A 13,336-nucleotide genomic window follows, 5' to 3' on the forward strand; every position below is an offset into this window, starting at 1 on the left:
TTATAATAATCATAATCATAATCATTGTCATCATTATTATCATCATCATCAATCACTACCCCCTAATCAGATCAATTCAAGGGACTGTTAATAGTAGCTGTTGTCTAATCATGGCCCACCCCCCTACCCCCTTCCCCACTTTGACAGCATAACTCTACCATTTGATAAATAAACCCCAGTCTATCCAACAATATAACCCCTAGATTTTCTTTGGGGAAGAGCTAGCACTCATATTTCATTATTTCTTGGATTTTTTTAGCTATTCATCAGTCTGGTAAAAACAGTGGTGTTGTCCATTCTGGTATTTACTACACCCCAGGCTCCTTGAAGGCCAAGCTGTGCGTGGAAGGATTGGACCTGGCATACAAGTATTGTGATGAGAAGAAGATTCCTTACAAGAAATGTGGAAAAGTATAACAAATCTGTTTTTTCACATATTCAGGGTTTTCATGAAGAATTCCACTAGTAGGAAAAAAGGTGTAAAGCTGTTACAAATAAGAGAATACGTGTAGTTTGAAAGAGGCTCCGCGTCAGAGTAAAAATTCTGCATAGTAAATGGAGAATTCTCCTGTATCTGGTGCCTAATGAACACCCTGTATTTTTTGCAAATCCACCATCTTTTTTTGGGGGGGGGGGAGGGGGGGGGTATTATTAACATTATAACTGCCTGTGCATGACGCCATATGCCTTAATGAACCCATTGTGCTAAACCCAAGGGCAAAGGTGGACCCTCTAAGTTTTCCGGCAGAGTAGCGGCCATAATGACAAAGTTTCCTCAAATGACTGGGCAAGACAAGAGATTGGATTGCAACATGATGTCAGTCAAAAACCAGCCAGTGAAACGGCGGGGTTCCTTTACAGTCTTTAATGGCATTTCTTAGCATGATATGCTTTATTGGAACCTCTTGAAAATCTTTTGATGACCAGAAAATTTCAGTGAAAATTTTGTTTCACAACCCATCTGTACTTTCTTCAAAGAAAGTTTAGGAACTTTGTGTTTCCCTGAGAACATCCCACCTAAAAGGAAGAAAAAGAGGAAAGGAGAAACGAAAATGAACGCTAAAGTGGAGGGGATAGTGAAATGTCTTTGTTTAAAAACTGTCTTTGAATATTTGCCCTCTTCACCGGCCTAAACTTTGAAATGTACAATTTGGTGTCTGGAACATTTTCACCTATTGCTCAACTTGTGAATAACATTTTGGGCAGTTTTAAGTCCTATTGGCCACTCGATAGTGAAAAGTAGGAAATGGCTGAACTAGTTCCAAATGGCATTTTTAAGCAGAGTTTTCAAGGGTGAATAGCCTGGTTGGCAGGTATCGAAAGGGGATATGGGATAGGGAGGCTATTGGGTGAATGGATTACAACACAGGTGGCCCAAGCTCACTACAGGAATGCGGATGTGACTCTTGCTTGTAAGCGGTGTTGTGTTACAAACGGTTATTTTAGGCTTGTATGGGATGTAAACGGTTTTTCTTAAAAGAGAGAAAAAATGTTATGTTTTTAAATAAAATCGACTTACCTTATTGCCTTGTTGTATTCTTTGTTGTCTGCCTGCGTCTCAAGCTGTTTTGAAGCGTTTTTGGCGAGTTAGCGCCATTTTGGTGTTCCACTGCTAAGAGAAAGACAAGGCAGAACAGTGATTTCTGGAGTGTCGGTTGCTCGAGGCAAATAATTCCGCTGGAAAATTACCCCCGGCCTCAATTCCTCCAGAAATTCAAAGCAGTGATGTTGCAGTTTCATGTCCATTCACTCGATTCGCAATTTCTCCCACAGATCGTTCACTAGCGATGCTTCTATCTCTTGCTTGATCGGCTTCTGAATTTTGAACTAGGCTCTTCCAAACTGCCGTGGACTCGTTCACCGTTCGCATAGTATTTCGGGTAACTAAAATAAGCTCGGCGAGGGTAGCCAGCGGCCTGCAGTCGACAAACAGGTTTGTTTTGACAACGGGTTTGTTTGTTGACTGCAGGCCGCTGGCTACCCTCGCCTGGCTTATTTTAGAAAATCACTGTTCTGCCTTGTCTTTCTCTTAGCAGTGGAACACCAAAATAGTGCTAACTCGCCGAAAACACTCCAAAACGGCCTGAGACGCAGGCAAACAACAAAGAATACAACAAGGCAATAAGGTAAGTCGATTTTATTTAAAAACAACATTTTTTCTCTCTTTTACCGTTCACATTCTGGCCATACAAGCCTTTGTAAATAATGGTTTGTAACACAACACCGCTTGCAAACAAGAGTCACGTCCACGTTCCTGTAGTGGGCTTGGGCTGCCTTTGGTTACAACAATCCACTTCCATCCATCACATTAAAAATACTGAAGGTGTGGTCCTGTTTTCCAAATTGTTAGGCCAATGGTGTCTTTTTTTTTAGTGGTAATTGAAGTGTATGTTGTATGAAAGGGTGGGTCTGTTATCTACTTTGAACATTTCTTTTTGCATGGAAGAATGATAGGAAGAAGGCTTCATTGTTTTTATTAGTGGTTTGGGAATGACTAGTGTTATCAGTTAATTAATTCTCACTGGTCACGTGTTGATAAATACTACTACTACTACTACTACTACTACTACTACTACTACTACTACTACTACTACTACTACTACTACTACTACTACTACTACTACTACTACTACTACTACTACTACTACTACTACTACTACTACTACTACTACTACTACTACTACTACTACTACTACTACTACTACTACTACTACTACTACTACTACTACTACTACTACTACTACTACTACTACTACTACTACTACTACTACTACTACTACTACTACTACTACTACTACTACTACTACTACTACTACTACTACTACTACTACTACTACTACTACTACTACTACTACTACTACTACTACTACTACTACTACTACTACTACTACTACTACTACTACTACTACTACTACTACTACTACTACTACTACTACTACTACTACTACTACTACTACTACTACTACTACTACTACTACTACTACTACTACTACTACTACTACTACTACTACTACTACTACTACTACTACTACTACTACTACTACTACTACTACTACTACTACTACTACTACTACTACTACTACTACTACTACTACTACTACTACTACTACTACTACTACTACTACTACTACTACTACTACTACTACTACTACTACTACTACTACTACTACTACTACTACTACTACTACTACTACTACTACTACTACTACTACTACTACTACTACTACTACTACTACTACTACTACTACTACTACTACTACTACTACTACTACTACTACTACTACTACTACTACTACTACTACTACTACTACTACTACTACTACTACTACTACTACTACTACTACTACTACTACTACTACTACTACTACTACTACTACTACTACTACTACTACTACTACTACTACTACTACTACTACTACTACTACTACTACTACTACTACTACTACTACTACTACTACTACTACTACTACTACTACTACTACTACTACTACTACTACTACTACTACTACTACTACTACTACTACTACTACTACTACTACTACTACTACTACTACTACTACTACTACTACTACTACTACTACTACTACTACTACTACTACTACTACTACTACTACTACTACTACTACTACTACTACTACTACTACTACTACTACTACTACTACTACTACTACTACTACTACTACTACTACTACTACTACTACTACTACTACTACTACTACTACTACTACTACTACTACTACTACTACTACTACTACTACTACTACTACTACTACTACTACTACTACTACTACTACTACTACTACTACTACTACTACTACTACTACTACTACTACTACTACTACTACTACTACTACTACTACTACTACTACTACTACTACTACTACTACTACTACTACTACTACTACTACTACTACTACTACTACTACTACTACTACTACTACTACTACTACTACTACTACTACTACTACTACTACTACTACTACTACTACTACTACTACTACTACTACTACTACTACTACTACTACTACTACTACTACTACTACTACTACTACTACTACTACTACTACTACTACTACTACTACTACTACTACTACTACTACTACTACTACTACTACTACTACTACTACTACTACTACTACTACTACTACTACTACTACTACTACTACTACTACTACTACTACTACTACTACTACTACTACTACTACTACTACTACTACTACTACTACTACTACTACTACTACTACTACTACTACTACTACTACTACTACTACTACTACTACTACTACTACTACTACTACTACTACTACTACTACTACTACTACTACTACTACTACTACTACTACTACTACTACTACTACTACTACTACTACTACTACTACTACTACTACTACTACTACTACTACTACTACTACTACTACTACTACTACTACTACTACTACTACTACTACTACTACTACTACTACTACTACTACTACTACTACTACTACTACTACTACTACTACTACTACTACTACTACTACTACTACTACTACTACTACTACTACTACTACTACTACTACTACTACTACTAGTAATATAAAGTAACACTTATTATATAGCGTTAATTCCGTAAAGTTCAGTAGCACTTCACAATAAAAATAATGAGGAATTGTTAAAAACATGAATACTTAAATAAGCAAAAGAAAATTCACATGTAAAATTTACGTGTAAATAAGAACTAACTGGTGTTATTTATCCACTCTTTCTCTTTCAGATTATAGTAGCTGTTGAAAATAAGGACCTACCAGAACTTAATAAGTTGTACCAGCGAGGTCTGGAGAATGGAGTTAAAGACCTTAAAGTCCTAAACTCCAAGGAAATAAAAGATGTTGAACCCTATTGTGAGGTGAGTTTACTTTGAGCCATGCACAGGAAAATACAAAAATGTTACAGTATATCGTAATGGAAATTTTGCTTAAGCTGGTGGGATATTTAACAGTTGACAGAGTTTCTTGTCATCATTTGAGGGGTGCTTGGAAGTTTGAGGACATGATTCATGGCTCAATACAGTTTTTAGTACTGCTCAACTGTGGCAGGCATAGAATGCCAAGTTAGAGAGACTTTGGTACACACACTTGACGTGAGTCTTTCTGTTGCTGGTAAACTAACATCTAATTTGTAACTTGATGGTTTGTTTGCAGGCATGGGCAGACGGTAATTCAGTGTTTGTAATTAAAAGTATACCTCATTCAAATGTCCATGAGTCATGAGAGAGTTAGTCATCTTGAGATGGTGAAATTTCTCATGAAAAGTTTCACTACTTTTCTTGTTTTGTTTTTAGGGTTTGGCTGCCATATTTTCTCCTAATACTGGGATTCTTGACTGGGCTGAAGTGGCCAGAAATTATGGGGCTGACTTTAAGAAGGCTGGTGGGAATATCTACACTGGATTTGAGGTCAGGTTAATGTCAAGCAGCAATAAACTGTTTATAGCTTAATTTATCGTAGTAAGATCAAGATGAGTGAACGTGAATATTATTTAAGGTGTATTAATTAAGACTTAACCTATGTACCACTAACAGTGTCAATAGACTGTTGGTAGACTATCGGCTAACAGAATTTTAGGGGAGCTCTTCTTCACTTTTACAAGTCACACAAGAGCCAATTGACAGTAAATTTTGTAAATCAATAGCCCCTTAGCTTGCAGCTCCCAGTCACAAGGTCTTATTCATGCAAAAAGTATGGGATTGAAAGCCCATTTTGAGGTGATTTACACAGAAGACTAAGATTGCCTAGATTTTATAATTATTGGAATATCTTGAAAATTCTTAAGAGTTTCAGTGGAAAAAATACTCGACCACAAGAGGTGTGTGTTCCAGCAATATACTCCATACTTTCTCCATATTCAAACCATACTGTTTCAGGCATTTTTTTGAATTGCCACTTGGGAATGTCTTTTAAGCATATGTCAGTATTTGTTTAATACATGTGTTTATGTATCAAAATAACATTATACTTTTGCATTCTTTGTACCATGATGCTCTTATGTTTCATACATTGTGAATATTGCATCATTTGGGAGTTATCTGTATTCTCCTCTACCCTGATGTTGAATATTTCTTGTGGCTACTCTTGTTTCCATCTGATGTACCTACTTCAGGGTCATGTTCTTGACTAGGAGTGGGGAAGGACGGGATTGACCTCTAACCATATCAAAATTAACATCACCCCCTTCAGACGAATGTTTTGGTTGGAGCTTCCCTCCCCTCGCAAAATTTCAGAATCATTCTTTCCTGTCTATTCCAATTTTATTACCTTCAACTGGAGCACGCTGGGAGCTGTATATATTTTTTCATTGAAACTTATCAGCCTGAACTTGTGTTAGGCCAAAACTCAAGTAAGTTTTTCTTTCAATGATGATATGGCTTTTTCAGGTCTCAGACTTCAGTTGTAGTCCAGAGAGTAACCGTTCACAAGCTAAAGAAGCAGGTAAAATACCAACTTTGTTTTGTTAAATCACTTTATAATGATTGTCAGCTGTTTATTTAAAGAGGGTAACGCTAAACAGTAAACTGACAAACCTGCAGCCCTCATTATGAAACAGTTAACAATTACAATTAAAAATATACATAGAAAACTCTGAAATTACAATTAAATTACAACAGTAAAAATGCAAATAAAAGTTTGTAAATGGGAAGCTATCACAATAATAAAAATTACAACAAAGAAAATTACATAGTTGTAACTTTGGAGACTTGATATCCTACCTGGCATGGGAGGGAAAAGGGACAGAGGAATGGGGAGAGAAGGAAAAGGTTGCCCGCTATAGGAACTCACTTTTGTTCATTTCTTTGTCTGCTGATGTCCACAAATTCCTGATTGGCTGAGCCACAATGGGTGACCTTTGACATGCATTAAGTGAGAAACAACCATGATGTAGGTATCAAAGGAAATATGTTCTATTGGCATAAGCTTTGGATCTAAAGATCACAATTATGCCAATCAAGTAGTGACACGTCGAAACTTCTTCCTCTCCCTTTCCCCCACTCCCTTTTCTCCCCCTTCTTCTCCCCTCCAAAGGAAGCCTTTTCAAAATCACTTTTGCCGGCACTGTTTCTTAATCGGTGTTTTACATTCTCCTTAGGTCACTCTCACCCAGTGACGGTTCACGGCAAAAATGTGGTAAGCTCCATGTTATTTGGGATCTTGTTTGTACTTGCCAGCCTAATAGTGTTTGCGTAGTGGATCTCCCTCACTTATATTTTAATAACTCTCTTATACGCAACTTTAGTGTGTTCAGTCAGGGTGCTTGGCCCCGCGAAACGTGTGTTATTCTCCTGTATCGGCTTAATTATCTGCCATGGAATCGTGATTATATGTACTTTCGTTGAAATTTATCCCATTTCAGGGGCACCCAACAAGATTATTGTTCAAAACCACTTAAACATAGCATTGTTAAACGTATTTTAGTATATAAACAGTAGATATCGGCATATTTTTATCCCCCCAAAATTTTTCATCTGTTCGGATTTCCTAGCTGAAATTCTAGTGATTCGAAAATTATAGGGATCAAAACTTACCTTTTCGGAAAATTTCAGCCAGAAAAAAGGCTTCCGAAAATTCTAGGTGACCTTTTTAGGGAAAAAATCTGTTAAAAATGGGCAATTACACCATTTTTTAGATGTTCGAAAATCCTAGGAGAGGCAGGCAAGCAAGAAATTTTACAACAAATGTGTCGAAAATTGTAGATCTCAAATCGTCTTCCGAACAGATAGTTTCCGAAAATTAACGTCGGGTGCCCCTGCCATTTGACCAAAAGACAAAGAAATAGTTTTGCCTAAGGACTTTTCATGCATTTTATTTGCCTCTTGTATGATCGGCCAATAGTTGGTTGCCTAAAAAGCTCTGAACTATCTTCAACTGTGTTGATGGCTTCCATTCTTTCACTTCAGAAGTTTTAAGGAAAGTTTTTAGAAAGTTGCACAGGTGACAACAAACGCAATAACAACTACAACAACAGCAAATTAAAAACGCGCCCTAGTCATAATTGAACTATTCTTTAGTCCCCTCTTAGTTGCCGTTATGTTGTCACGTGTGGAGGTTTATACTCGGATCGTCTGGCAGAGAAGTCGGGCTGCCCGAAAGACCCTCGGATTGTTCCATTCAGAGGAGAATACCTGAAACTCAAGGATGAGAAAAGCTTTCTAGTCAAAGGAAACATTTATCCGGTAGGTTTTCTTAGCAGGGAAGCATAAGAAAAGCTAGATCAGTTTTAATAATAATTAAGCTCAAGTATCATCTTTAGACAAAATTGCGAGGATAGGATCTCGAAATTAAAATTTAAAAATGATAACTAATTATGCATAAACCTTATCACAATGGCATGTTATGTTGAGGTCAGCTATAATTTTTTATTAAAAAAATATGATTCAGATATGTAAATTATTAATGACGTTATTGGTTTTGTGGTCATTATTTACTTCTGGTACATATCGAAGGTACAAAATGCCAGAAACAAGTTTTCTTATCGCAAAAGTTTCAACACAGTCAATATTTGTTTTTGTTTTCTGCATACAGTGCACGGATAGTTGTCAACCAAAAAGCGCGCATTGACTATTTTCCAATTGCCCATAATACACTCTGTTTGCCCCCCAAATTTTGCATAACTTATTGTCTTAAAATGCTTTTGGGAAAATGCAATACTCCCAGGAGCATTTAAAAACAATGGTTTATGCAGAATTTGGGGGGCAAACAGAGTGTATTATGGGCAATTGGAAAATAGGGAATGAGCAAATGTGGTCTATGTGAATCTGTTGAATGCCGGAAAAACGTTCCACAGCAGTAGCTACGACTCTGCCATTAGCAGTTTGATGTCGCAAAACGTACGGGGTAGTCTGTCCCTGTTAAACCCGTCCTTGGCATTCAACTTAGCACTTGTTCATTAATTAGTTACTTGACTGATCGAGTAATGGATTAATTCATGCTTTGTAGGTACCAGATCCCAACTTTCCTTTCCTTGGGGTTCATTTTACCCCGCGGATTGACGGCAGCGTGTGGCTTGGGCCCAATGCTGTTTTGGCATTCGCTCGTGAAGGATACAAACTAACAGATGTGAATGTTAAAGACCTGATAGACGCTTTAGGATATCGGTATGTAGTTAACGCCTTGTTTGTGTGTTTTTGACTTTGAAATCCACACAGTGGAAGACGGAGAGAAAGTAACAGTGGTTTATTATTTTTATGTTTTAATGGGCTGTTGGAAAAACTATGTCAGTGTATTTAGCATGAACGTACTAATTGGGAACGCAATTTTCACGTTTCCTATGGAAGCCGGGACCGCAATAGGCCACTTCCGAGTTTCCCCGAGCCTCTGTATCAGGACGAGGTTAAGTGCTCAGCCTTTAATATGCAAATAAAACTCATTTCCACAAGAAAGGTTGTGTACTTGGCCTCATTTTGAAAGTGAGGGTTTTTGGAACTCGGAAGTGGCCAATTTAACGTGGTCATCCAAGTAATGCGATGGTCTAGCCGCTTGCAGGAGGGCACATTTTTTCCTCACACAATTGGCGTGATGGGCTTAGAGCTTAAAGCATTAACTTGACTTAACTTGTTGTCTATGCCTAAGTCACAAAAAAAAAAAACAAACAAAACACGAGTTGGCGCTGTGCCTCAAGTGACAAAATTGTGGTATGATAGTACAGTAAAATCAATGGCCCAAAACACCATAGTCAGAGCATTGTAGTATGTATCACAACAATTCAAGACATTTGTTACATACATAAGAGCTCTAGATGAGGGACGTTTGTGTCGAATGAAAACTTTTCAAGAGCTGCTTGGTTTTCTATGTTTTGGAAAATAGAGTGGAGAAGTAGTTACGTCACGTTGCCGTGGTAGCAAAATTTCTCGATGACAACAAACTGAAAACGTCACTGAAAAAGTGAATTCGTACTATTTCAAACTTCATCGATGTTATCGAATTTCATTTAATTTGTCAAATGTTGGCGAAATTTCCTGAGGTTGAATCCGAAAGGATCGTGTCTAAGTTTAGAAAAAGACGAAGAACATTTTTGTGTTGTGTTCACTTACTCCATAAATTGGGCGCGTGAAATTAGGAAGTTTCATGTGGCAGTCGTGCAACGACGGCTGGGAAATGTACAAAAAAGCGTGATGCACCTGCAAAGTTGTTGTTTTACTAATAGAAACTTATTGCTTTTTTGCCGTTCTCGTTGCCGTCGCCGTCATCGTTGCTTAAGCTCCCTATTGTTGTCATCCAGAAATTTTGCAACCATGGTAACGTGACGTCATACCTCTGCTCTCTATTAAGGCCTTTTACAGTCGCAGAAGATGATTTTTTTTTTACCAAAGCTGAGAAAAAAGGTCACTGACTCGTCTTTTACCAAGGTGTAATTACCAAACTAACCACCTTTACCATCCCAGCGCCATTTGTAACGAAAAAAAACGCAAACAGGTGGTTAATCGTCTTTTGATTTTTGTGTTTCAGAGGCCTTAGAAAGCTGATGTTTCAGTATTTCACGTTTGGTGTTGGGGAATATTACCGTGGAATTGTCAAATCTGCGCAAGTAAAACAACTGCAAAGATATGTACCCAGTCTAAAGGTCGAGGACGTCGAGAGGTGAGGAACAATTTGATGTGTTTCGATTAAAATGTCCTTTGCTCTATGAGGCACCTGACGATGAGACCAAAGTTTTTGAAACCACGCTTAAACATAAGGCTGAAGAATAATATGTTCTTAGACAACGCAGTAGTATCGAGTCATTTGGGAGCTTAAGCAACCACCACGACGGCGACAACGACAATGTCAATATTCAATTGCACGTGCGTCACCCTTTTTCTAGTAAATTTACGACTCCGACGTAAAACCTCCTAATACGAGCGACGTGAGCCTACAACCACGAGTTTTCCTTTCTCTTTTGAACCTGGATAAAGTTCTTAACAATTCAACTCCAACATCCAAGGAAAATCGCCTTCATTTGACAAATTAAGCGCGTCCAAAATAACGCAATAAAGTTTGAAAGGACGCAAATTCATTTTTTAGCGACGTTTTCGCTGCCGTCATTGTCCTCATTGTCGATCGGTCTTAAGCTCGCTATTGGTCAAGCCCTAACTGAAAACCATCTTCGTCACTTCATGTCCCGTTTTTTTTTTTTTTGAAACTCGTCACCAGTTTCCGTGGTAATAGATAGGCCTTTTCTTAGCTTATTGCACAAACTTCACTTTCAAAGCGAGGCCTACAGCTGTAGTTCAAAAATATCTACTGTGACGATAGTATACTACACTATTAGTTGGCCCCATCATCATAACACGGCTGAGAGTAGTTAAAAAAATGCTCATCCTAAAAGATCCCATAACAACATTGATACAGATATTTTTAACCAATCAGGGGCCCTGCAGGAGTTCGTGCCCAGGCCATGGACAGTGATGGCAATTTAGTTGATGACTTCGTATTTGATGGAGGTACCGGGGACATAGGGAGCCGAGTCCTGCACGTGAGAAATGCGCCTTCTCCAGGGGCTACCTCCTCATTGTCCATCGCTAAAATGGTTGCGGAGAAGGTGGAGGAACGATTTCACCTCTGAGAATCATTGGGAAACCGATCATAAACTCCTTATAAAATTACATAAATTCATAGAAATTTTATCAATAACATTATTTTGAGAGTGTGATAAGTAAATTCAATCTCTCGGCGAGGGTAACATACCTGATTGGAACTTAACTTCGCGTGCCTTTAATTTCGCATTTTTCGCGATTGTTAAAAAATCGCGAAATTAAAGATCCGCGAATGAAATAAACACGCGAAATTTAGTACCCATATAGAAAATCCAAATCACAGAAACAAAAATAATATACAGGAGATATATCGACAAATACACTTTTACTAGTAAGTTCCATTTTGTATCTTCTGTTGTGAAATAACGTTCGTTAATTTGCAAAGATACCCTGTTTACCTTAAAGTTAATTTGTGAAACATGTGTTTTGCGTGCTCCAGTTTACCTAGAACTATACAAGTCGGAAAACTAAAATGAAGTTGAGAAACTTTAAGATCCTTGAATTGCGAAATTTAATGCCTTTTTTCACATTTGCATATTGAAATCGCGAAAATAAAAACCCTGCGAAATACTGTCTCACCAAAATCGCGAAATTAGGTACCAATAAGGTATGTATTTCTATTATTTCTCTTCACACTTTCGTTAAAAGGCGAGTCTAACTCAGTTCTTTTCAAAATTAATCACATAATCCGTCATCAACGTTACTCTTATAGATCGACATATACCTCTCTATTAGCCCAGTAATGTGATTGTTACAGTTAAACCTAGAACCCTCTTTAGATGTCCAAGATCTGTTCGCCATGTACTACTTTTGGGCAGTAGAACCTTTTAGACTATTTTAACAAGTAGTAACATAAATTCAAGTAGGTAGGATAAAAAAGATGTTCTGGTTGATGAAGGTCTTCCATTGTAAAATAATGCTTCCTTTTTACAATATACACTTTCCATTTCAAATTTAGACATCATAACTTATTGACCTAATAATATGTGGGATAGTATTACTGCCTTAGATTATATTATTTGTCTTTTAACTGATTACATCGAGAAATGAATAAACTTTTAGAAATGAAGGCCATTTTATGTCAGTTGTGTAGAAAGGAATACTTGTTGAAGATAGCAAATCTCCTTGAGTATACTTCCAGAATTTCCGTTTGGTTTAGGTAACAAGAAACGCTGATGAAATCCAAGATATAAACTTGACGACAATTTTGAAGGCGATGGGGAGTAGGGTGCTCAAACATTTGTTCTGGGTGGTGAGAATGATTGGTTGGCGAATACAATGGCTTCGCAATGTGCTATTTATAACATATACGCTTTCCCAAACTGCGCTTTTCAACAACACTGCAAAGTGGCGAGGTGGCTGCAATGTGCATGCCCCTGAAAACGGAAGTTTGTGAAGTTTTTTGACTGGGTTGTAGTTTTATCCCTGGAACACCCACTATTTCCTGCTATCGCTGACCATAAAGAGATAAAGAGACTTGAGGGACCATGATGCAACACGTGTTTATCAAAGCTCAACCGCGAGGAAGGGCTCTCTTCCCGTCGCGCGTGGCTCACGCTCTGTAGCCCCCTGGCGCTTGCCTCCGCCGCCTAAAAAATTGCATTTATATTTATCCAATATCCATTTCTTCAGTACTCGCAATGAACTGTCGCAAGAAAGCAGTGTTTGGTGTATTTTGGTGGAATATGAGTAGACACACTGTAGGATTTTATCCTTTGACTAGAAACTTTGAATTCCATTGTAGTGCGTAATATGTTGTAACACAGGAATTTGCTGCTCTGTAGCTTCACA

At 37.9% G+C, this 13,336-nt stretch overlaps 1 protein-coding gene across 1 annotated transcript in view; it reads left to right on the top strand.

Moving 5' to 3' along the window:
* Positions 1-12,613, top strand: part of LOC140942665 (L-2-hydroxyglutarate dehydrogenase, mitochondrial-like) — a 16,841-nt gene extending 4,228 nt beyond the window's left edge. Inside the window, exons 3-11 of the mRNA XM_073391612.1 lie at positions 260-411; positions 4,754-4,885; positions 5,321-5,434; positions 6,413-6,467; positions 7,123-7,160; positions 8,042-8,206; positions 8,970-9,127; positions 10,479-10,610; positions 11,379-12,613. Of these exons, the coding sequence (XP_073247713.1) occupies positions 260-411; positions 4,754-4,885; positions 5,321-5,434; positions 6,413-6,467; positions 7,123-7,160; positions 8,042-8,206; positions 8,970-9,127; positions 10,479-10,610; positions 11,379-11,574 (1,142 nt within the window). The 3' untranslated portion in view covers positions 11,575-12,613. The remainder of the gene's footprint in view (positions 1-259; positions 412-4,753; positions 4,886-5,320; positions 5,435-6,412; positions 6,468-7,122; positions 7,161-8,041; positions 8,207-8,969; positions 9,128-10,478; positions 10,611-11,378) is intronic.
* The last annotated feature ends 723 nt before the right edge of the window (positions 12,614-13,336 follow it).

Source organism: Porites lutea, chromosome 7 (assembly GCF_958299795.1).
Source record: "Porites lutea chromosome 7, jaPorLute2.1, whole genome shotgun sequence".
Taxonomy (NCBI): domain Eukaryota; kingdom Metazoa; phylum Cnidaria; class Anthozoa; order Scleractinia; family Poritidae; genus Porites; species Porites lutea.